General features: G+C 35.8%; 1 protein-coding gene across 1 annotated transcript in view; it reads right to left on the bottom strand.

Moving 5' to 3' along the window:
* Positions 1 to 26,311, bottom strand: part of heca (hdc homolog, cell cycle regulator) — a 94,625-nt gene that overhangs the window by 61,641 nt on the left and 6,673 nt on the right. The window contains 1 exon segment of the mRNA XM_034970853.2: positions 137 to 233. Within this exon segment, the coding sequence (XP_034826744.2) occupies positions 137 to 233 (97 nt within the window).

Below are 26,311 nucleotides of genomic sequence, written 5' to 3'. Positions count from 1 at the left end.
TATATCCTCTAAGAGTAGGGATGCTGAGGGACTAAGGCGAGGCTATCGTATAATTTTATTCAATTATCTAGCAATCTCTACTTAATACGACTTATCTGGAATATTCAACGTTTATGCAAAACAAATCTACACTTACCTTTATCTGATATGAGTTAACTTTGTGCTTGGGTAGAAGGTTGAATGTTGAGAAGTCCAGTCTTCTTGAAAATATGCCATTTGCACCAGCGCCCGCTCTGTAAAAGGAAATTTTTATTATTAAACTAAAATATGTAAATTGTTATAATATTTTACGAACAAGGAAAGACGTTGTTCAAACTTTAAACGAAACCAACTATAACAACGAATGTATATAATACTTAATGGTATGAAAAAGTATTAATAGGTTAAAAAAGTAACCTCAGGTATGCACATATTTCAATTAAAAAATAATGTACATGCTACCTACTTTTATTTAAATTAATCTTTAGTGATATTTCAATATAACAAACAAGTTACAGCTCGTATTTGGAAACGACATATTGATAACACAAAAGTATAAGAACTAAGAAGTCTGTTAAAAATAGGGTTCAGAACCGGGAAATCCCGGTCTCGAAAGTACCGAGAATTCCCGGTACTTTTGTCAGTAAAAAAGAACCGGGAAATCAATTTGATTTCCCGGTTCTTTCGGTACTTTCGGGAATTTTATCTTAAGGGGAAAGCAAGTGTCAAATCGCGAAAATGCTTTAAATTTGAAGAAAAAGATTTTCTTTCCTAAAGCATTAACAGCTATTAAATACATGTAATAAAAAACTTAAATTTGTGAAGATCATAATGACCTATCACATTTGTTCAAATTATCCCGTTTTTTGAAGAATTGATGTTGAAAACATTGCTATCATCAACTTGTTTTGTTGTTTTTTTCTTTAACGGCTTAACGTGTTAAATTCAAACCATCACAAAACAATATGTTTAGGTTATCTTATCATTTTAAATTATTGGTTTTAAACTAAATGTTTTTCATTTCTTAAATAATCTAAAACGAACGGAAATTATTCATTTTCTTGCAGGCGCTAAATGCGGCCAGTAGCCTTTTGGCTTTCATGGCGGGCGGAGCTGCGCGCCGCCATTTCTTCGTAAAATTACGCTATAAACTTATTATTTTTGAATGAAAGTGTTTATATGTACTGGTAATGGTTGAATAATAAAATAGGGATTTATTTATCTCAAAATGAAGCCTGCTCACTACTCAAATTTATTTTAAAATTATCGTAGTATTACGTACTAGTTGTGAGGTTGTCATAGATTATGTTGACAGACAGTAATATTTTCTAAGTAAGTATTATACCTATGTGTCAGATCCATATTTAAATTTCATTTCATTTCAAGTGGCAATGAGCGCTCGTAATTCGAAAAGCCAATATATATTTACAAAATACGATCCCAATTCCCAAGGTACTGGAATGGCGACCTCGCACCTGAAAGCTCAGCGTTAGAAGACCCCCTCTAGGTGGACAGACGAATCAAACGAGTCACAGGGAGCCGCTCGATTCAGGCGGTGAAAGACTGTGCCATGAGGAACATAAGCATGAGGAACATGGGGACAACGCTTTGTTGATACACAAAAGGGCGTCTCAATTTTGCTGCTGCGACGCTGAATTACTTGCAAAATCCATAAAATTATTTCCTTCAACAAAATGATGAAGATTTAACAGTATTTCCTCACCCAAGCAGTGATGAAATGTGCAACGGAATAGTATCATTGCTAAGCCGCACTAAAACCTCAACAACCACAGCATATCCAGCTCAACCCTTACCAGTACCAACCTTACAAGGTGAACCGACGAGAGACCGTGACCGTGACTCTGAAGTACTTGAAGTACAAAACATTGCTTTGACGAAAGAAGATGAGTGAAATGCTGAATAGAAAATAGAAGCAAAATATGAAAAGACTTGATTGATTCTAGTTTTATTTTATTTTTAAACTCACACAATATAAGTTCCAATAAAAAATACTTTTAAAGCGTATTGCGGTTTACTTTTATGAGTTCTAAAGCGTAAAACTTGTTTTATATAAAAAAAACTATGAAGAAACCGAAATTCCCGAAAGAACCGGGAAATCCCGGTTCCTTTGGGTAAAAGTACCGAAATTCCCGGTTCTCAAAAAAGGACCGGTTCCGTAAACCCTAGTTAAAAACATCAAATTCCTGATTTGATATTAACAAAAACATAAAGACGCTTTGTACACAGACCAGCCATTCGACCTTGGTCTTTTAATAAATATGGACCGAGAATACAAAAATGATTATGTTGACGTTTTAATAAATTCACTCCATTTGCTCACACCGAAATATTTCTTGCTGTCGCTCGTTCTGTTTATAATAACATTACGTCAATTTATATCCAACATTTTCGTGCACGTGCTCTACGTCCATGGAGCTTCGAAGAATCGAAAATTATGAACAAAGACAAGCAACCTTATTAATAGCGCAATTCGTTGCCGTGCGACCCAGAGTTTTATCTTTATGGTCGAGCTCCCCAAACATATTCCCCTGACAAGGCGATCAATTACTGAGTATTGCATTAAGTTTGGACACGAAAGCACTCTTCAAGATTTTGTCTGGGAAATGAAAATGGTCACTATGAAAACTGTCACACTGTAAGGTGTACTTCTATTGTAGGAACGTGCATTTTTTCACGGCACGTCGGAGGCGCCGCGCAAAAAGCTAAATAAAGCGTCAAGGTTACGCGAAAAAACTTGTTTTTTCATTGCCAAGGCCAGTCGAATTAGATACCGGCTCTCATATCTCGTTGGGGCGTGTCAACATAGCATTGTGTTTACATTTGCGTGCAGATAAAAAACGGCGATTATATTATTGACGTCTACGTTTTATGGCTTTAAATATTTAAATTTTAATACTTTGTTGTAAGCTTTTAATTTTGTAAGGATATAAATAATATTTCATTCTGTGAACGATTATAAAATAGTTACCTACAACCTCTGAAAATAATCTGAAATGAAATACATGTCTAGAAGATAGTTACATTTAATATTCAGACACCTCTAATGGTTTAGGTGTCTAAATTTTTACCACAATTATTTATTAAGTAAATGAAAAGAATAGATTTAATCAACCTGTGTTAATTAATAATTATTCAGGGAATTAAATATATCTTTTCTAGGTGGCTATCTAATTTAAAAGTTTTCGTACATTGTGATGTTTAAAAGTTTAATAATTTCAAAGACTTTAATAATTAAATATACCTACCTAACCGTGTCCGGTTAATTGAGATATTTTCAAGTCTATTGCTGTTTGCTGCAATCCTGCGCCAATTAACCACGGTAAAATGCCTTACACACTTTACACTCGTGTTTGACGTCAAAGACTCAACAAATTGTGCACTCCTATTTGCACATCGAAGGATCAAAGTAAATTAATAAGAAACTTTTAAGTTAACCAATTTTGATTTCGAAACTTAAGACGCATTTTCACAACAAAAAGTGTGCTTCTAAAAAGCGAGCACTCAGACTGGCGGAAACACGCTCGGCTCAATATGGGTAACCTTGGGAACACAATGGCTTAGTTATTTTAATGTAATCGACAAAAAACTCCAGTAAAATGGTGGCCCAATTACATAAAAGGAACTGAGCATTCAGTTCTGGTGCCTATAATGCTGGCATTTAAGACTTAAATACGATAGCGATCTGAGCGAGGTGTAAGGTCGAGTGACTAGGTAGAGTAGATAAGTCCATGTTATTAGATTAATCTGACGTTTATGTTTTTAATTAATGGCTTCCAAAATGTCAAGTAGGTAGATAGTTAGTAAATATTTTATAAGAAATTAGCTTGCTCATGCGACTTTGCACGTGCTGATGTTTTAAATACAAGAGTTTCAGTAATTTACTAAAACATCTGCATATCTTTTGAACATTGTTGAACATCTTATCTTTTGAACATATTATACTACTTCATTTTTCTGTATTGCGTGTAAGTACTATCCAACACACCTAGTTTCTCCTTTCACCAAAGGTTGCCTGGTAGAGATTGCTGTGAGCAATAAGGCCGCCTTTGCATACAATTATTTTTTTAGTTTTAGTTTCTTTGCCATGTTATGTAATATTTTTTGTGTGCAATAAAGTATTTCTATCTATCTATCTATCTATTGTGAAACATGTTTCCATATTTGAGTAGGTGGGTAAGTACTACGTTACGCAAGTTTGAAACACTTGTATGTCTATTGTCAATAATAATTCGCAGCAGATGGGATCACGTTAAGAATAGATAGTGCAGACATTAATAAAATTGTAGGAAAAATAGATCTTAACCACTATGTGAGCACTGAGCGTAACCTATTTGTAAATCTTTGAGTAGGGATTTATTCAAAAATATTCTTTGCACCTCGCTTTATTTTCAAATGCAACATAATAAAAGACCTTGTTTACGAGTTACGAACTTTTTTGAATCGATACATAGATACTCGTATAGTGAATGCAACATGGCGGTGCTAACCTTGGGCGTGGAATAAAAATAACGATGTTTGTGTCGACTCGATTTAATATCAAATGGTGAGTCGATCGTGCATACCACATTATATTCGTTTTTGCGAATTAATGACTCATTAAAATGTGTATTTTAAATGGAGCGATTTAAATAGAACGGGTTTACAAATTTTGGGACTTAATAATATTATAAGCGTCATTCTGCACCTTACGACTTGCTGCGTAGTTAAATACTGAATAGGTAAATTGTTTTAGAATTTAGAGCTCCCACCGAGCGAGGCCACTTTTTGTTTGTGCCAAGCAATTTAATTGCATAGCGATGACTTAAAATAGTCTATTTATTCACATTAGTATTCGAAATTGCCTATTTTGCTACTCTCAGACACACTTCAAGATGTCTGCAATGTTTTGTAGTTAGATACCTACTTAAACTTACCTAACTTAAATGGCAGATTCAAATCCAGAATAGAGAATAAGCGAGATTGCATAGATTAATAATTTTGTAAATTCAACCTGAACTATGGATTCAACGAATTAAGGCAAAAACAAAGTTCTTCAAGTTCAAAATCATGGAAAAAGTTTTACATAATACACAATATGTACCTAATATGTTTAAGTTCATTATGTGGCTAATTCTGTTTTACTTCTCTATTCAGACTACGTTGACAGGTCTGCCCCCCGATTGTGTAAGAATAACCATTTCATCGCTATCGCAATCGTCAAGAACATCTGCCCTTTGATTAGTTGATTCGCTGTTTACATTTTTTTCACAGCCAATCAAAGGGCAGAATTTCTTGACGATTGCGATAGCCATGAAATGGTTATTCTTACACAATTGACCCCCAATTGTGTAAGAATAACCATTTCATGGCTATCGCAATCGTCAAGAAATTCTGCCCTTTGATTGGCTGTGAAAAAAATGTAAACAGCGAATCAACCAATCAAATGGCAGAATTTCTTGACGATTGCGATAGCCATGAAATGGTTATTCTTACACAATTGGGGGGCTGAATCTAGTGCTATCCTTTTCTATGGTAGGTACTATCTTTTATTATGATAGGTGACCCACCTGCTCGTTTGCTTGCCATTTTGTATTTAAAAAAATACATTTAGACATATCATTTTAGTTTACAGGTGGTGTGCAACTCATTGATTTTTAGGGTTCCGTACCTCAAAAGGAAAAACGGAACCCTTATAGGATCACTTTGTTGTCTGTCTGTATGTCAAGAAACCTACAGGGTACTTCCCGTTGACCTAGAATCATGAAATTTGGCAGGTAGGTAGGTACATCTTATAGCTGACATTTGGGGAAAAATTTGAAAACCGTGAATTTAGGGTTAGATCACACAAAAAAATTAAGTTGTGGTCATGAACTAATAATTAGTATTTTCAACTTTCAAAGTGAGATAACTACATCAAGTGGGGTATCATATGAAGGTCTTCACCTGCACATTCTAAAACAGATTTTTATTTATTGTTATGCATCATAGTTTTTGAATTATCGTGCAAAATGTCGAAAAAATACGGCTGTAGTACGGAACCCTCATTGCGCGAGCCTGACTCGCACTTGGCCGGTTTTTTTCAACAAACAAACACTAAGTAATAACTTAAACATACTTAATGATTTAATGCTTTAAACAAATACAATCAATTAGTTTGCCCTGTATATTACTTGAACGTTAAAGTTATTTGGACGTGTCCTAGGCAGACTCGCGAGTTATAATATAAGTTTGTGTTTAACAAACAAATGCTTGAGGTCGTCCGGTCTCTACGGTGTTTTAGTTTATGTCCAAAATATTAATATATATTTACTAAGATATTTCTGTCCTTATTTATTTAGGACTAGCCGATAACCGCAACTTCGACCGCGGTATTAGGTTTTTGAAAATCCCGTGGGAACTCTTTCATTTTCTGGGATCAAAACTAGTCTATGTCACTCTCCAGATCTTTAACTGTACCCATGCAAAAATCACGCGTTGCTTGATTACCTACAACATGATTGGAGTACACACTAACAAACCAACAAACAAACACACTTTCGCATTCATAATATGGGTACCTGGTGATAATATGCACAAATATATTTGATAATTTCTAAATGAGCACTGGTATAGCCTAGTCGTAAAGATTTCGCCCTATGGGGTTCGATCGCAGGCTCCTCCACGACCTCTAACTTTTCAGAGTTAAGTGCGTTTTAAGCAATTTAATATCACTTGGTCTAACGGTAAAGGAAAATCGTGAGTAAACCTGCATGTTAGAGAGTTCTTAATAATATTCTGAAAGCTGAAGTCGCACTTGGTCAGCGTGCAGCGTGGTGACTGCTGGACTATGGCCTAAACCTTTTTCATTCTGAGAGGAGACCTATCGCATTACTGGGCCACCGCCACGCCGATGAATTGAGAACTGAGATGATGAATGAGTGCTTGACTTTTAGTTTTCCACTGCTACTGTATTGGAAATGGCTATAGAATGCGGTCTCATTTTCTTCATACTCAAAAATCTCTGCTAGCATTCTCAGAAGGCGCATTTACGAAGTTTAGAAGGTAGATAGCGTTATTCACGCGAAATCAGACAAATTCAACCGAGAATCCATTCCATGAAAAACAATTCATTTTCAATCCGGCAACTTCAACATACCTACCTGTTTTTGTATTCTTAACAGAAAATGTATTTTTTATATTCCCAGGAGCGGTTTTAAGCTACGTTATTCATAATTCATAAACTTAGTCGAATTCCGTTTAAAATAACAATGTCAGACCATATCACATGTCAAAACGTGCAACATAAACAACTCCCATTCTCTTTTTTACAACGCCGGTTTATTTAACAAGGCTTCACGGTAGCTCAGCTATCGTTTTACAGAATTCCCATCAACTAGGTGTATCTGGCTTCCAATTCCACCATCAACCAGAGTCCAGAACATTTGAGGAACAGGCTAACAGAACCGGACTAATCCTTTTTCAATGTAAACGGACTCGAAAGGGGGTAAAAATAGGCTCAAAAAGTGCGTGTACAAGGGTTTATATTGAAGTGTCAGGGTTGAAGTCTCTCTCTCCAATTATTTCTTCGAGCCCTAAAACTCACCTCCAGACTCAGCTCCGCGCTCGCCATCCCACCCGGTGACATTGTAGCGGCCAGTAGTAGGCCATTTACATATAAATCTTTAAACCTGCGTAACTTTAAAACCAGCCATTTTTACAGAAATCTGGCAAAACACAGACAAAGATATTCGTTTCTAGAACGTGTCTACAAATTTTCATTGAGTTTGATTGGTTAGTATTCAAATGAGAACCAAATATGTAGAGTCCTGGGGAGGGCGCTATGGAAACTTCCTTTAAAAATCCTAATCTCAGTTTTTTCACTGTCCTGTAAAATTAAATTTTGTAGTCTAATCTGGTTCTGTTCGCAAGCTCCTCATTTATTGAACCGCGCTCGGTAACCGGCTGTTCAGTTTAGTGTGATAAGCAGAACATCTATTGTGATTTGAAAGTAGACTTAGCCAGTGGGTGTCGGGAACCGGTATACGACTTTCTCATTCAGATCTACAGTAACAGTACTAACGGGCGATTGTAGATCCACAACCGGGATCGACATCACTAACAAGTTCAGTTGATAGCTGTCTGGGTTGATGGTCGGTGGCTAGTTACACCATGCACTTCAAACTACAAACACAACACTGCCAAATCAACCTTAAAAGTCATTATAAATCCTTCGCCGGCTCACTTCTGATAAAGGATCTCCTCTTAGAAGTATGAGAAGGGTTTAGGCCATAGTCCACCTAGGTACTGGGCAAGTCCGAATTGTCAAAATTCACTCAACCGTGTCGGACAAAATCCCATAAAAATTTAGATTTTGAGGACATTATGGAACACTCTCAGGCGCAAGCGTTTTCTTACAATATTTTCCTTCAGCATTCAAGCAAGTGATAGTACCTACCTATTTAATTGCTTAAAACGCAAATAACTCCCAAAATTTAAAGATGCGTACCCAGGACCTCCAAATATGAGGCCGACGTCTTAACCACTAGGCTATCAGCTATCAGGACTTAAAACAAACTACGCTATTTCATGATCAACTGTGTCCGAATTTATTATAACTTGAGAACAGCGGTTCCGATTGCAAACTGAAATTGAACCATATCTCGGCATCACTATCAAGTTTTAATTTAAACACCTCGGAATATTAATATTTAATGACCCTGTCATTGTTGTTGTTCGAGCGTTTGGTTTGGCGGCCAGTTATAATGCTTTGTTTTGAATTTGCAAAGAATGCTATAGTAATACCATACCTACATCTTGCTTCTCATATCGCGTAACATAGATGTGGATTAAGTACCTACAAGGTAGGTATAATACGAATAGTACATTTACTGTCCAAGGCAGAAATGAAGCAATTTTAGTAATTAGCTTATCCTCGCGACATCGTCCGCGTGGACTACACATATTTCATCCTCCTGTTTTACCCTCTTAGTGGTTGAATTTTCAAATCGTTTCTTGGCGGACTACTACTACGTCATAATAGCTATCTGCATGCCTCAGCCCGATCCGTTTAGTAGTTTGAGCTGTGCGTTGATAGATCAGTCAGTTAGTCAGCTATATGATACAGATAAAGCAATTTCCGAGCAAGTGGGAGAAAAATACATAATAGGTACAACTTAATTGAACGTAAGTCACGTCACACAAACGCGACACTAGCGTGACAAATGTTCCATAAATGCCAATTTACCCTACCGCAATATTGAGTGCATTGAGCTAGCATAGGTAATAAAACATTATCGCATGTGACAAACATGTGCATAAAACCAGAGTCGTTAAATCGCCAAGGTGCCTTTCAGACTGCAGTTAAATAGTAAGACCTGCCTCGAAATTTATACGATGATACGACGCCCATACACCTTAACTCAAGTTAATATGTCCGGATGTTGTCGAGGACATGTCAAATACTTTGTCAATAGATACCAATGACTTCTATTACACGTATGAAATTAACATTCGACGTCCACAAGTCTACAAAGAAATGCAGTCAGGAATAAACGGCAACTGCTAGCTTTTAATACAGACACGTTTCGAAGTCTCGAAAAACGAGTTTGTAAAAGCGTGGGAGAAGCTCCCCATTGTCCATGGTATATAACTTACAGATAATAATAGATATATTATACGTCACAAGAAAATTGTAAAAACCGGGATTTGGTCAAACTCCAGCAGATGATAAAACGACAATTTGATTTTGCCATTTCCAACAAGACCTATTCTATTCTCTTTACAAACTCTCGCACTGCCAAGGGTCACTAGTACAGATCTCTTATAGAGACAAGACCTTGCTTCCCTGTCCACTTTTACTTTCTTTTTCTCTTTATTGTTACAACTTTCTGGTAAAAAAAAGACAGTGATTAGATCAAACCCCTAAACTGTTTTAGTGAGAAGGTGAAATAAACGATACATAAGTACATGTAATTTACAGATCACATAATTCGTTTTTACAATAATAAATTACAGATTACATAATTATAGAGCCTCAATATATAGAGCCTCAATAGCTCAACGGGTAAAGGAGTGGACTGAAAACCAAAAGGTCGACGGTTCAAACCCCGCCCGTTGCACTATTGTCGAACCTACTCCTAGCACAAGCTTTACGCTTAGTTGGAGAGGCAAGGGGAATATTAGTCATTTAACATGGCTAATATTCTTTTAAAAATAATAATAATTCGTTTTCACTACCTATTATTCCGAAAAACAATATATTACTGACATGTAGTAGATTATCATACCAGTTATTGTTAGCACAACAACAAAACCGTAATCCTAGTCTACTTTAACTCTAAACAGACTTTGTTTGCGTGGTTTTGAAACAATTGATAGAATGAATTCGTGAGCGAGGTCAACAGATACCTACATCGAACATTAATCCTTGTCAGCTTTACATAGTGTTTTTTTTTTTGCAAAATGATAGATGTATATTTGTATCACGCCGTCAATGCTCTTGGGATTACAGACAAAATATAATCATCCAGCAAATCAAACGTTTGCTTCACTAGCCTGGACACAGGTGTATAGTCAGTTTCAACTAAAATAAATAAGATGTTTCCTAAAAATAAGAACACAATGTAGGTACCTAACTACGTACAGAAATTGGCTTCTAATCAAAGTCAAAGTTTTTATAATAAGAACACCAAAAATTTATCATTTCCAAAATAAGGATTGTGCGATTACTCATTAAAGTTAGGAATACTTAAGCTCTTCTAATCAAAGTCAAAGTTTTTATAATAAGAACACCAAAAATGTATCATTTCCAAAATAAGGATTGTGCGATTACTCATTAAAGTTCGGAATACTTACGTATGTCCTATCATAACGAAAAAAAAAGTTTTTCTCGCAAAATAGAAGTAAAGCAAGTAACTACTAAAACAACTTGGAATTTTGAAAGATGGTGTAAATAAGTACATACTTAATAATATGAGTTCACAACAGAGTTCAAAACAACATTCCTGAACGATTAACAATTCTAACTAAAATTAGACAACTTGCTGTAAATAATTATAAAACCGAATAATTTTAGGCCGGTACAAATGTACTGAAAACATGATTTAATACAACGCAGTAGTCGCAAACGTTGTAAACAATAAAGACCTTGGCCTCGGTAGTATAATGGGTCCTACTAAATTCGATTACCTAACAAACCAGCACGCTTGTTTTGCTTACAATTTTTTACCATAACACCAAATTTCGTGAGTCGCCTACGTTTTATAACATTTCCATGATTTCATAATTTTATACGTGTGATAATTTTTCGTGTTTTGCGCTAACTTATTATCGTTTTTATCATGATCAAAGCGACACATTTATTAGGTACACACTACACTACACACGATGAATTCATAAATTTTGTTGAATTTTTTTGTAGCCAACAAACTAAATCTTTGCTAAAGTATGGTTAGCGTCTCAGGTTTCGATTCATAACACTCATATTATAAAATATACAGTTAACAATGCCCGGAAACTAAAACGCATACTTATACGAATCGATATTTTGCTATGAATCAGTAGGAACAATATTTAGGAATGGTACACCTACCATACCCTTCTAAGTTTCAAATGTTTCAAGGTCTTAAAACGTAAACAAACCCTCATTAGGATTCCGGAAAGTGTTTCGTATCAAGAACAAAGGGACCGGTCCTCTATCGAATTATTTCAAGGCAACATTCTCTCATTAAAAATTCAAATGGAAATATTTCTTTGAAGTGCGATAGATGTTGATAGAATAAACTTTTGATATTATATTTTATGACACGTGTAATGAAGTGATAAACGAGCTCTTATTTGCTTTGATAGAACATAAAATGTTAGGTGTTTTTTTAGTGTAAGATTAAATTGGAAAATGGGTCGAGACGGCCGCGCCCGAAACAAACGGGTAATAAAAATAATTAGGCAATTAGGCGAATTGTGCGAGGGCGTGGCTTCGATCCCGGCTATCTTCATTGTGTATAAAAAGCAAAACAATTAAATTGATCGTAACCAAATGATTAACAGTTGCTGAATAAAAAAATCTTTGCAAAAAATTCGCGAGTTTATAATATTCTTATTTGATGAATAGACTAATAATGACTATGATTCAGTCTAAGTTTCAATACAGTTTTTTGTGGCTGAGTAAACTGAGATCATTAGATCAGATTTGAAGTCTGTCAGAGATTGCTTTCATAACCATATCCTGCGAGCAATATAGTATAATCGAGTCACTTTTCAACCAAGTGCTATATTTTAAAGATTGACTTGTCGTATGACAGGTAAATAGTAAATACCTAAGACCTACGTTGGAATATTTTGTAACTAATGCCCATACCACTTTATCACCTTATTACACACGAGGGAAGCTGGAAGAAGGGTTGTTCCGTATTTATCCTATGACGTCTCATCCCTCACATTTTTTATTTCCTAACTCAACACGTCTATTAGAAAGATACATATTAACGTTATAAAATTTTTTGTACCAGAACAATAAAAAAAACCAAAATAACTATTTTACTATTACTGTCGAAATATCTCGTTAACGCACAACGAATATTGCAAAAATCAGATAAAAATACCCCGTTCAAGTCGTTAATACTTGTAGATGGAATTTATTAACTTGATCAAGTTAACTATTTTTGTGCTCCATAAATACCAAATATCATACAATCTAACGCCGAAACCAGCATAATAAATATGCTCGAGTGATTAGAAAAACTTCTCGTTAGCGTCTAAGAATTTTATGCTGTCAGATTTATTACCTCAAGATCAATTTAAAGCAATCTATATTAACTATTATAGGTATATATTATAGGTATTTTTGTTCACGTTTTCGGTTCTTTTGTTTGAATTCCATTGTGACTTATTACCTACCTATTCTCAGGTAAATAATATACCTAAAATGTTTACGGAAAGATATTTTAAATGGGCAATTTTGAATACACATATGGAAGACTTAGCTTTCCTTCGTTGCGATAAATTTTGCAGTCAAAGTTCACTAATAATTCCACATTACATACATACCTACACAGTTAACGGAGAAGAAAATATATTAACTAACCCATCGCCAGCTCACTACAGAGCACGGGTCTCCTCTCAGTATGAGAAGGGTTCGGTCATGGTCCACCACACTGCGCGCTGGCCAATTGCGGATTGGCAGACTTCACAAGCCTTTGAAAACATTATGGAAAACTTTCAGGCAGAATGCAGATTTCCTCACAATGTTTTCCTTTACCGTTGGAGAGAGTGATACCTATTTAATTTCTTAAAACGCACATAATTCCGAAGAGTTAGAGGTGCGTATCCGGGATCGAATCCCCGACCTCATGAATAGAAGACGGACCTTACCACTAGGCTATCACGGCTCTTATATACTTAAACATAAAGTGTAAATAAATAATTAAGTGTTTAAACTATCGTGAGTGATTTCCATTATACATATCTCACACCCGGCTTTACTCACGTGTTTAGTCGACGTAAGCCCGACTAGTTTCGAACCCTTTCGTGGTCCTTTTAGGGTTCCGTACCTCAAAAGGAAAAACGGAACCCTTATAGGATCAATTTGTTCTGTCTGTCTGTCTGTCTGTCTGTCAAGAAACCTAGAGGGTACTTCCCGTTGACCTAGAATCATGAAATTTGGCAGGAAGGTGGGTCTTATAGCTGGCATTAGGGGAAAAATCTGCAAACCGTGAAATTTGTGGTTACATCACACAAAAAAAATTAAATAGTCATAAACTAATAATAAGTATTTTCAATTTTCGAAGTAAGATAAATATTGATTGACCATTCTGTGCTTCTTCTTGAAAAAAATGTAGTCTGTAGAACTATCGAATCTAACACAACGATAGCTCTTCTAAATGTCGATGTTATCTAAAGAACAGAATCAGAAAACAGATTAGATTGTCTTATATTATAACAGGCTGTTGTTCTACTCCCGAAATAACGTAATTACTGCAATAATTTTGATGTGTATTTCGAGCTACGAATAATTGTAAGTATCAGCTATCAAAAACATCCGGCATTATAGTGTTTTTGGTAGCTATTTTGGCTTTAGGAGTGCAATAGGTGTTATTTATATAATAAAAGGAAAAGGTGACTGACTGACTGACTGACTGACTGATCTATCAACGCACAGCTCAAACTACTGGACGGATTGGGCTGAAATTTGGCATGCAGATAGCTATTATGACGTAGGCATCCGCTAAGAAAGGATGTTTGAAAATTCAACCCCTAAGGGGGTGAAATAGGGGTTTGAAATTTGTGAAGTCCACGCGGACGAAGTCGCGAGCATAAGCTAGTTTATATAATAAAGTGTAAACAAGCAATGCGCACCTTAGAAATACGAGCAACTATTTATATACAATGCGTTAGGTGTATGTGGAAAAAAACAAGTGTAAATATGTTTACCGAAAGATAAAATATGAGTTGTAAATAAAATGTAATATTTCAGCTGTAAAACGTTGTTTATCGCAGGAAGTTAACGACAACGTGACCCCGATAGTAACGCTATGTACTATGTTCCTACTAATGCCTGTCACACACGGCACAGATAGGTGAAGGCGCAACGCACACCGACAAGTAAGGTAACAACCCAAAAGTAAGGTAAAAAAAAATTATAACCGAGGGTTTCCAGCTAAATATATACAAAAAAACTTTATTTGGTAACCACTTTGAAATAACGGCGTCCGCGGCGTGCGGCAAAACCAAGCAATTTAGGTTTTTAAAAATCCCGTGGGAACTCTTTAATTTTTCAGGATCAAACCTGAGATGCACAAGCTACCTTCAAATTTCATCAAAATTGGTTAAACGGATGGGCCGGTTAAAGCTAGTAGACCGACAGACAGACAGCACACTTTCGCATTTATAATATTAGTATGGATAGTATAGATGACCGGTGTGTGACAAGCTTAACGCGTAGAAAATTCTAGACCTTGGGACGACTTCAAGCGTTGAGGATGGTTAGTTCTCTAGATGCGCAATATAATTATTACTGTACCTACTCGTAACAATATTATGGCGCTGCACTCGACTGCAGTCCATACCTACATCGTTTTAAAAATAGAACGTTATACAAGTCGCGATAAGTCGTCGCTATCAATTGTAACCACTTTGTTATGCTAGTGCAACTAAATAACAAGCGACTAAAGATATGGTAATAAATAGCGACGCAAAAAATATCAATAAATTTTTTCCTCATCAGTTTACTATACCTAAGTTATAGACGCATCAGCGAAAGCTATTTACTTATAAATAATCCGTGGAGATTAGATGTGACCGAAATTCGGTCCGGAGGACATTTTATAATTGTTATGTAAAAAATACAACATAATATTATTAATTAATCTACAGTTAACCAAAAATTACATATTTGCAGTCGGAGTGGCAAAAAATATTTTGCTGAAAGCGGTTAGAGATATTATGGTTGCAAAAATATGTAGCACTATAAAATGTTATAAATGATGAAGTTATCAATATTTATATTTGATATGTAGTACCTTTAGATCGTTTCCATATCATCCAAGCAAATGTAGGTATGCGTATGTATTTACAAGATAAATACTTATTATGCGAAAAATAAGGGTAGTACAAATTCGCAAAATATAAAAATACTTATAAGTATTCGCAAAATATATATAATTTTTTTTTGTATAGAAAATCATTAAATTCTGCCAGTTTTCAAGAACTAAAGACTAACAATGTATACAGACAGTAGACATATTTTGCTCACTGTCCAAACTGCACTGCGCTGATCCAAACATTGTTTTGAGCATCAGTGCACAATACTCGTATAACTACATGATATCAAACTGACAAGTCAACGCAACCATAAATCAGTTATCTAATCTAAACGTCATTCCCAGGCTATTGCGGGAGATATATATATTTCAAGATTTAGAGGCGACAGGACCATGTTGTATACGTGCGTTTGTAATATTCCGTTACGTTGCAAACTGCATTTCATGTCATACTTATTACAGTACGCGGCAGAAAGTAATGTGGTAGATGCATCCCACTATTCGTAAGCACTTGTAAAAGTTTATACGAATAAAAAAGATTTTCATTTTCATTTTCATTTTCAATGTACATTGGCCTTTAGAATGACGTTTCGGCTTTGTAGAGCGTTGTCTGTGTCACTCATAACTATGTGACGTTTTGTCGGTCTCAACGACAGAGACAATGCTCTACAAAACGCTACCTACCGCTACCTCTTTCTAAAGGTCGATGTACATTACTTTTTGCCGCGTACTGTAAGAAGGGTTTATTCGTAGTGCGCTCCAAACAAAAGTCCCCCCTCTTCGTACCCCGAGTGCCGTCTCGACCTGTCGCGCACTACAGGCGTAATATGTATTCCGCTAGGTTGCAAACTGCTGTTCATGTATATTAACGCAATACTCGACACTCGCAGGAGTCGATTCCAAACAGTGGATAGGAAATTAAGGCGAGTCACCGACGAGGCTAAGCGGAAAAAACTGGTTTGCTAGATCAAATGTTTTAGGTATTTACTATTAAATAACGGCCTTGCCAAAAATATACAATATACCTTTAGACATTGTCTAAGGAATGTGCTAATTTGATACACAATAGGAAGTACTTCACTCGATCAAATAAAATCTTAAAAGAAGCTAAAATAAAAGTCTAAAACGAATTATTTAATACTAAAATTTCTGACTTGGCACATAGTTTTTACATGGAAATATTTGTCTTTAAGTACTACAGAGAACCTGCTAAATTTTGGTTTTCAACAGGACTTCTATAATTTATTAAATTCAAATTTAACGTTTGAAACACAGAATTTGAACGTTGCCAAGCGGTTTAATTACAAGCCGCGCTGCCCGCTGCGGTGACTCGCCTTCAACACCGTCTGCCACTGAAGAAGTCGTGGGCCAAAAGCTAGTAGGTACCTTATATGGGAGGTGAAGGGGATAAAATATCAGATGCCACAACAAGGCAAGATAACCGCAATGGATGTCTAATAGTTAAGTAAATGTCAGCTGGATTTAAGTTGTGTTGTAAAACGTCGTATTATCTTGTTCATTCCGAGCCAGTGAATACGAAACTCACTTTGGTTGTAACATGGAAACATATATCTGTGTTTTAAATGTTTTATTTTGCTTTATTTATTCACTTGGTAAATAGTTGGTAGATATTTTGAATTGAATTATTTATTTAATTCTCATAAGAGTAACACATTTAGGATGCGAAAGGATAAGAGTGATGACTGATGAACTAACAGCGCGTATAGTTTTAATAAAACACTAGATGATGGCTTCGTCCGCGTAGATTATAGATATAAAGATTGTTTGGAAATCCCACGGGAACTATGTGTAAAGCAGATATTTTTAAAAATACCCTTACATTACATATTTATGCTAACATCTGGTATTAGCAAGAGAAAAGTAAAACTCGTTCCAAGCAAAGGTGCAATAATTAATCTCGCCTTAAGTTAACAATAGTTCTCCTTCACTAATGTCGCTGATTTAACCTTTAGATAAGCACAATGGGTGTTAGCCACGGAGCTCAATGAACTGCTGAACTTTATGTAGGCTGAGATTGCGACATCGAAACATTCCCGCGTAAAACATTCACTATGTATTTGCTAGCAACTAGCAAAGATGATATTTTTAGGGTTCCGTACCTCAAAAGGAAAAACGGAACCCTTATAGGATCACTTTGTTGTCTGTCTGTCTGTCTGTCGGTCTGTCAAGAAACCTACAGGGTACTTCCCGTTGACCTAGAATCATGATTTGGTAGGTAGGTGGGTCTTATAGCTGGTATTAGGGGAAAAATCTGAAAACCGTGAATTTGTGGTTACATCACACAAAAAAATTAAATTGTGGTCATAAACTAATAATTAGTAGATATTTTAAATTTTCGTAGTAAGATAACTATATCAAGTGGGGTAACATATGAAAGGGCTTCACTTGTGCATTCTTAAACAGATTTTTATTTATTTTCATGCATCATAGTTTTTGAATTATCGTGCAAAATGTCGAAAAAATAAGACTGCAGTACGGAACCCTCATTGCGCGAGCCTGACTCGCACTTGGCCGGTTTTTTTTATATTAGTAAGAGACTCAATAAAAATTATGGTTCAAGATTATGTTGCTTTGCTGAGCTGTTTAGTTTCACGTTTAAAATTAAATATTGTTTGTTTAATTGCCGGAAGCATGACAAAAAGTGTTGATAAATATGCGCAAGCGTTTTTTTACTCCTGACCGAGATTATTGTGAGTACCTTCTTTCATTGACAACAGTTCGCTGTTATTATTATATTTTTTGTATGTCTTCATTTAAGCAGGAATGTAAGGTTAAATTAACAATACATGTCTAACAATACCCAAAGCAAGGATTTATAGACTCGAATAGAATAGTTGAGGAGTGTCCTGTGTCAATGAACAAACGCTAGCGACTGATAATCCCAATAACTAATCAGAACTAAAATGAGATAAATAAAATGTAGAGACCGAAAGTAGTGTTTGTCAGGATACAGCACGACAACGTCGCAAGGATACGCCTATATTTAGCTCGGAACATAAAGCTACTCTTACAAATTTAATTGCATCGACGATCGCCTGCCGCGAGACGCAAATAGCACTTCAGTTGGCCCTGAACCTAACCGAACTTTCTCCATGCGCAGCGCCAATGTGTTTACTTGTTCCGATAGAAATATTGTAGGGCATCGCTACAGAACATATAATAATCCGCCTCTAAGTATAAATAATAATCGCCATCATGCACATACAGCCGTACTCAAGAGTCGTTGTTACTTAAGTTTAGTTAAAACGAGACAGCTCTCTCACATAAATCTGTCTCGTTTTAACTCAATCTTAAGTAACGATTAGCGACTCTGAAGTACGGCTGTTAGATAGGTAGGTATAACGCATACATTTTGAGATCTCATTCGCCATTTTAGCTCTATGTGTCAACTGTCATGTCAAAAGTACGGTTCACCTTTGGATTAAGGACTAAAATCGTAGTGTATTGTGCTTGTCTGGCACTACAAAAAGCCACCAAACAAGAAAAGAAGAAGAAAGTCGTACTTTTGACATGACAGTTGACACATAGAGCTAAAATGGCGAGTGCGATCTCAAAATGTATGCGCTATATTACCTATGTATTTGTCATAATAGTATATCAAATATACTTACTAGAACAATTCCTTTTCTTCTGCTTTGCCCTCTTTGTAGCCCGCAATTAGTAGATTGTGAGAAATATTAATTTTTAGACAACTAAAGAGGATTCAAAGAAAATTAATCACTAATCAGTATGTTCTCAGTTCTAATGCATTAGTAAGTAGTTACGTGATATGATAAAGCATTTGCTATTTATAATAATAATTAATTAATTAATAGTATGTATAGTATGTATGTAAGTATAAGACTACAGAGGAATGTGCAGTGCTCAGACAAGCCGCCAAGCGCTTACGAGCACGAAGAAACCAATATTGTGTTTTTTTTCTGTTTGTGTGGAAAATAAATAAATAAAATAAATAAAATCGGTAGACACGACAATTATTGTAGATGGTGGCATAGCTAGCTGCTAGATTATCCATACTCCATACTTATATTATAAATGCGAAAGTGTGTCTGTCTTGTCTGTCTGCTAGCTTTTTACGGCATAACAGTTTAACCGATTTTGACGAAATTTGGTAAGTGCAGAGTTCTTACATCCCAGGAAAGGACAGGCTACTTTTTATCCAAAAAAGTAAAAGAGTTCCCACGGGATTATAAGAACCTGATTCCACGCGGACGAACTGGAGTTATTAATAACTTACTATAATAACAAAACATGCTTTTGTCAATTTATATTTTATACCTACCTAATAGTCTTAAAAATTATTATTGTAAGAATATTCATCTATTCAAACCAGACAGGATTTGCATATAGATTGAGATGACAAAATAAACTCGTAAACTACCTATTCTGCTTACGGCTTCTTCCGTGCTTTACTACCTATTATAAATATTTATAAAAATATTGCGAATTCAATAACCGGTCATAATTGCGATTCGCCGTAAAAAACTAAAAAACTTTTTTAGTAACTAACATTTTTTTTAAAATAATATTTTAGCCTAGTCAATTATGGTGAATATTCCCCTTTCCTCTCCAACTAAGCAATCCACTTATTCTCTAATCTAAATATATAAAAGGAAAGGGTGACTGACTGACTGACTGACTGACTGAATGACTAACTGACTGATCTATCAACGCACAGCTCAAACTACTGGACGGATCTGGCTGAAATTTGGCATGCAGATAGCTATTATGACGTAGGCATCCGCTAAGAAAGAATTTTTGAAAATTCAACCCCTAAGAGGGTGAAATAGGGGTTTGAAATTTGTGAAGTCCACGCGGACGAAGTCGCGAGCATAAGCTAGTTCCTTTATAAAATCAAATTCTTCGAATGAAAAGACGGATTTCCAAAGATTTCAGCCCAAAATCAGGATAGAAACGTAAACCAGATTTCAATCGACAACTTTATACGACAAGTTTTAGCCGATATAGTGTACACTGTACAGACCGCTTTTAAATTGCTCTGAACTCGTTACAAAGTCGTTTTAGCAGTCTTGAAAGTTGTATTGAATCCTGACATATAGCGTCGTATAAGGTTGGTCAACTACGTCTAGCCAACACAGCTAAGAGTCATTTCGAGAATTAATGGCTGAATTATGCATAGTCCGCTCTGAATTGTCGCCACTTCGCCGGTCGACTGCGTAATGAGCCCTGCAACTGACCAGGCATGGGTGACTATAAATCTTTAAAGTTTAATATTATTTTTAACATAGTTATTAATATATAAACGCATATAAAAGTAAAAGCTGATTGACTGGTCTATCAACGCACAGCTCAAACCACTGGATGAATCGGGCTGAAATTTGGCATGCAGATAAAAATTATGACGCTACGCTAGACATCCGCAAAAAAGATTTTTGAAAATGCAACCCCTAAAGGTTCAAAACCTGAATCCACGCGGACGAAGTCGCGGGTATCATCTAGTTTAATATACCTATTGGTCTTCACAAAGTGCACACCAATGTTGCACCAATAAAATTCGACACAGGTATTGTGGAGCGAACCTGAACGAAGGGGAGAACGCTTTGTTGTACACATTACATTGGGGCACATTTTGGTGCGTGCCCACACGAGCACAACACAATGCACACACATAAATACTCGTACTTCTTTACCTTTGGCTGTGCATAATCGAGTAAATTTGCAAGTTAAATCACGAGACACTTTTTTGTATGTAATAGGTACTTAGTACTTACTTGATATATTATTATCAATGTTTCGAAGTCACTCAGACTGCTTATTCAATAACACTTAGGGTGAGATATATAGAGCGCACTCTGACTTTGCTTAGACTTAAGACAGAGTTAATACGAGACAGAGCTATATCTCTCACATAATCTGTCTCGTTTTAACTCAATCTTAAGTCTGAGCAAAGTCAAAGTGCGCTCTCTATAGATCTCAGCCTTATAGTCCGCTACAGGTGGAAATGGCAATCGGGGTATGAGGCGGGGAGACGCCTAAGGAGATGGCAATGGCTTCTCGTAATCGTAGTAGCATTAAATCTACTCAATTTTCGAATTCTCCATCCGACGTGCTACAACCTATGTAAGTATATTTACGAGACGGAATAATAATGTAGCTTTCTTAACCAATGCAGTAAGCCTCCACCTTTCTTTCACCATTTCCTTATTACAATTATCGGCCAAACTCGGTGCAAGGTCGAGACCACGGGGCTTCGTGACGCGGCAACACGGCCGGCTTTAGTGAAAGAGATGCACGTAGACAGAAATCGGGAGAATATTGTATTCGGCTGCAATTTATGCAGGCATGCGCCGTTGCGCCGATCACGCCCTAAAAACGACGCTAACGAGCCTTACCGCCCTCTACCACTGTCGACATGGGAACGGAAACCACCGCCTTGTCTGAGAATTTAAGACTCCTGTAATTTCAAACCCATTAATAACAATAAAACAATTTTCGAGGCCACATTGGAGCCGGTTTGTTACGATTACGAAGGAATTTGTATAAAAAAGCGTCGTGTTTTACGCGAGGAAGCGTCTTGCCGCTGTCACATTCTGGGTTTTAGAGGAGTAAATTCTTTTTAAGAATTAACCTTGTTTTGTTTAGTTTTATGCTCGATTAAAAACTTATTTTGGTTTGGTCTTCAGCAAAAGGTCCAGGCATAGTACGTTCTGTAATTATGTAAAACTTTATTTTTAATTTTTACTGCGTGATTGATGACAACAATCATACTTAAAAAGCAATCGGTTGAGGCGCGCTTGCCTAGAAGTTGCCAATTCACTCTTGCTTTGAAGATATTTAGGTTATACGTGGCAGGAAAATCTTGCAAGAAAATTAACACTAAACGTATCCCATGTACCTACTAGCTGAATTCTTGCTTCTATCAAACGTTGGGCACATATTAAAATCCACGATGTTTTTGACGTTCATCGATAGTCGATACCCTTTAGCGGCCTCCCCTCGATTTCACGCACCGTTGCTGCCTGAGTCATAGCTATCGTGAGTCGTGACTCGAGAGTCGCTCAGACGCTTTTTTATATGGTGCGGTCCTATAACTTCTCTTGCTTAGAACTAGATTTCCACTATTTCATTACTGTTGTAACACTTGTTCAATTATGATCAAACTTGTAACTACCGTACGTTGTACTAACAATAAATAAAAATACAAACATGTTATCGTTAGGCAGCATTCCCTACCCTAAAAAATACCTACTCACCATAGTAAAATATTACTTTTTAAAAAGGTGGTAAGTAATAATTTTACTCTGATTAAGTTTGCGTACCAAAAAAATTATCCATGTCGATTATCCGGTTTGCGATGTTACCTTGCCACCACTAGAAAATTGCCATCTCGTTTCTCGACCTGTTCCGAACAATATTTACAATGAAAATATCAATAACAATATTAGTCCGCGTGGACTACTCAAATTTCAAACCCCTATTTCACCTCCTTAGGGTCTGAATTTTCAGAAATCCTTTCTTAGCGGATGCCTACTTCATAATAGCTATCCGCATGCCAAATTTCAGCCCAATCTGTCCAGTAGTTTGAGCTGTGCGTCGATAGATCAGTCAGTCAATCAGTCACCTTTTCTATTTATATATTTAAGATTATGTATCAAGTATCAAAATACGTTTAGGTATTCCTAGGTATACACTGGGATACACAACCTAAATTTTTTGCCGCCATTTCTCACTAGAGATAAGCTTTCACTAGACGTACCTACTCAACACCTTAGATGGATATCCTGAATGAATATTGGAGATGGAACGAAAACATTCGTAGCTTCGCTATGTCGTAATCAGCGAAACAAAACACGAGGCTCATGTCTGGCATGGTGGGCTCGTCTCAACTCTCAAGGTTACAATACACGTGATCAGATTATTTACTGTGGACGTCATTTCGCGGTGCAAAAACACTATTTCGTACAAGAGATATCATAACAAATACCTAACTCGACCATTAGTCTTTTAGATGGTCGCAAACTCCGGTTTGGGATTCAGAATCATTGTAATTGCTACATGATTTTTATCATCTGTTTTTTTACAAACTCCTATTTCACCCCCTTAGGGGTTGAATTTTCAAAAATCCTTTCTTAGCTGATGCCTACCTCATAATAGCTATCTGCATGCCAAATGTCAGCCCGATCCGCCCAGTAGTTTGAGCTGTGCGTTGATAGATCATAAGATCAGTCAGACTCAGTCACCTTTTCTTTTATGTAAATACATAAAAGAAAAGGTGACTGAGTCGTAATAAATGGGTAGGTGCGTTGAGTATGTATCAATATATATTATTGAAAATTATATTCATGTAGATAATGCTAAGGAAGTAGATAAGCTTTATTGTAACAAAATAATTATAATTTGCCAAAAATTCAAACGACCGCGACAGGTAAAAATCACTATTTCCTCACTTCATCTGGCTATATGTCCTGTTTGACTACATAATAAACACAAAAAGTCGCCTTGAAAATTTGCATTTTTAGATTTATTTACTGATTTAAATTTTAGATACAGACCTAACAATACATTTTTATATTTAATTAATTAAATACTTATCTATTTAAATTCCTAAGTTATACATTTCATATATAGTTTCTTTGCTATATATTATTAAAAAACAATTCTATTAAATAAACTTAAATCTAAATTAAAAGTAGGTACTGAAAGTACTTAGATACCTAACTCAAATACATACTCTGAAATATATTACATATAAGCTAAGCTTAAGTACTTTTATAAAGAGCAAAAAAAAGTATAATTGAGTTTTTGTGTTTTTGTTTGAGATAATTTTTTATATTCGGTTATTAATATATAAAAACTTAACGCCGACCTGTCCAGCTATTGTCTGTAAAATATTATTTCTTATTGGTATAATTATTAAAACTATTTTCCTGTTTACTACAATAGGTGCATTAGTTATAATCACTTGGTACCGTAGTTAACTACCTTTTTTCGGCTGGAAGGAATACCTACACTTATAGTAGCTGATTTAGGTTTCAAAATCCCGTGGCAACTATTTGATTTTCAGGAATAAAAGTAGCCTATGCCCGTATCCGGAATGCAAGGCATCCCTGTAGATACCATATTTTGTTAATATCGGTAAAATAGATGGGCCGTGAAAAGTTAACCGACTGACAGACAAACAGACACGTGCATTTATTTATATCTACTTAGTATTATATATTTAGTATGAATAGTAATATTTTCTTAATAACCCTCTGTTAAATGTGCGAAGTGAACGACTTTAGGTAAGGAACGAACAGAACATTTTTTTTTTACAATAGGAAACTACCTAGGCAATAGCACAGAATAAGTATATTATATTATAGTACTATACGTACCTAAAGTATGGGTTAGGTATACTTATAACCTAGTTAACGAACTACTTACGATACGGTTACCTATATCAAGTAGGTATCTGTATTTACTTAGCAGAAATTCTTTTATGATTGCTGATATTAAAAATTCAATATTTTAAACATCCACCGGTAGTCATTAGTCGATAAATAGGTGTATATATAGGTATTATTATATACAGCGCATTTAAGCCGTCTAACCAGTTTTATAAATTCATATTAGATCACCTAATACGTCTATAAGGTAGACAATTGATCGTGTTTTGAATACAAAATGCGCTATAAATAGTCACCAGGCGATAGGTGAATTTAATATATTTAAATTAGTGTTGAAAAGAATGATTTAGCTCGCGGAGCTGTGTGAAATTACAGAAAATCTTAAGTTTTTGTATTAAGAGTTGAGTTAAGTTAACACTTTACCTAATTTATTACATAGCGGTTAGATATTCTGGGTTATTATTCATATTTTAATTGCACTATGCTTAAATGTTTTCAAATTACATATAATATTCCCATTATTCCATTACTAATATTATAATCTCTTAAGGGCGATTTACACGAGAGCAACATAGTGCGACAGTGAGGCTGAGATCTATAGAGCGCACTTTAGACTTTGTTCAGACTTAAGATTGAGTTAAAACGAGACAGATTTATGTGAGAAATATAGCTCTGTCTCGTTTTAACTGTCTTAAGTCTAGGTATGCTAAGTCAGAGTGCGGTCTATAGATCTCACCCTGAGACATGTCACACTCACAGGGCTTCATGCCAAAATATAGTCTAAAATGTAGCAAGAATCAAATGTTGGATAGAAGCAGGCGTTAGTTTGCGGAAATCTCAACTTACACAGCACTTACTTACTTACCGAACCATTAATCCGCCATAACAGACAAATCTGATGCAAATTGTAACATACAGATTTGTCTGTTTTGGCAGACTATAGCGAATTAAGCTTCTTATTCTATATATGTAGAAAAAATCGTCGGCTGACTGTTGTGCCGCAATACATGTAGTATACTATTCCAACTCTGCAGCACGACTTGCCTCTGTATAAAATAGACTTCTGCATACTGCTTAGAGCCACGAAATTAGTCATTTGTGGCATGCCGCTCTGTCGCATGCCATTGCTGCAGCATAAAACAGCCTTTACATAAAAATTCACACAATACAATACGTGATTTAGAACAATTATATTCTTTTAAGTATTCATTTCCTAACATAATAAGCATTCCAGTAATATTTACGCTTTGTACGCAAATTATGAGCTCCCAGTCGACTACAATTACCCGAGGTCACATTTCAACACGTTTTTATAGGTCAAGTTAACAAGTAAATAAGGCGTTGGACGTCATGCTGTCTTCGCCCACGTCTCAATAAAGCTGATACCTGGATGACACTTGATACCTACAATCACACATACCGCACCTACATAAACACATGCCTAGA

Source organism: Maniola hyperantus, chromosome 8 (genome assembly GCF_902806685.2).
Source record: "Maniola hyperantus chromosome 8, iAphHyp1.2, whole genome shotgun sequence".
NCBI lineage: Eukaryota > Metazoa > Arthropoda > Insecta > Lepidoptera > Nymphalidae > Maniola > Maniola hyperantus.
This window is presented reverse-complemented; position numbering and strand designations above follow the sequence as displayed.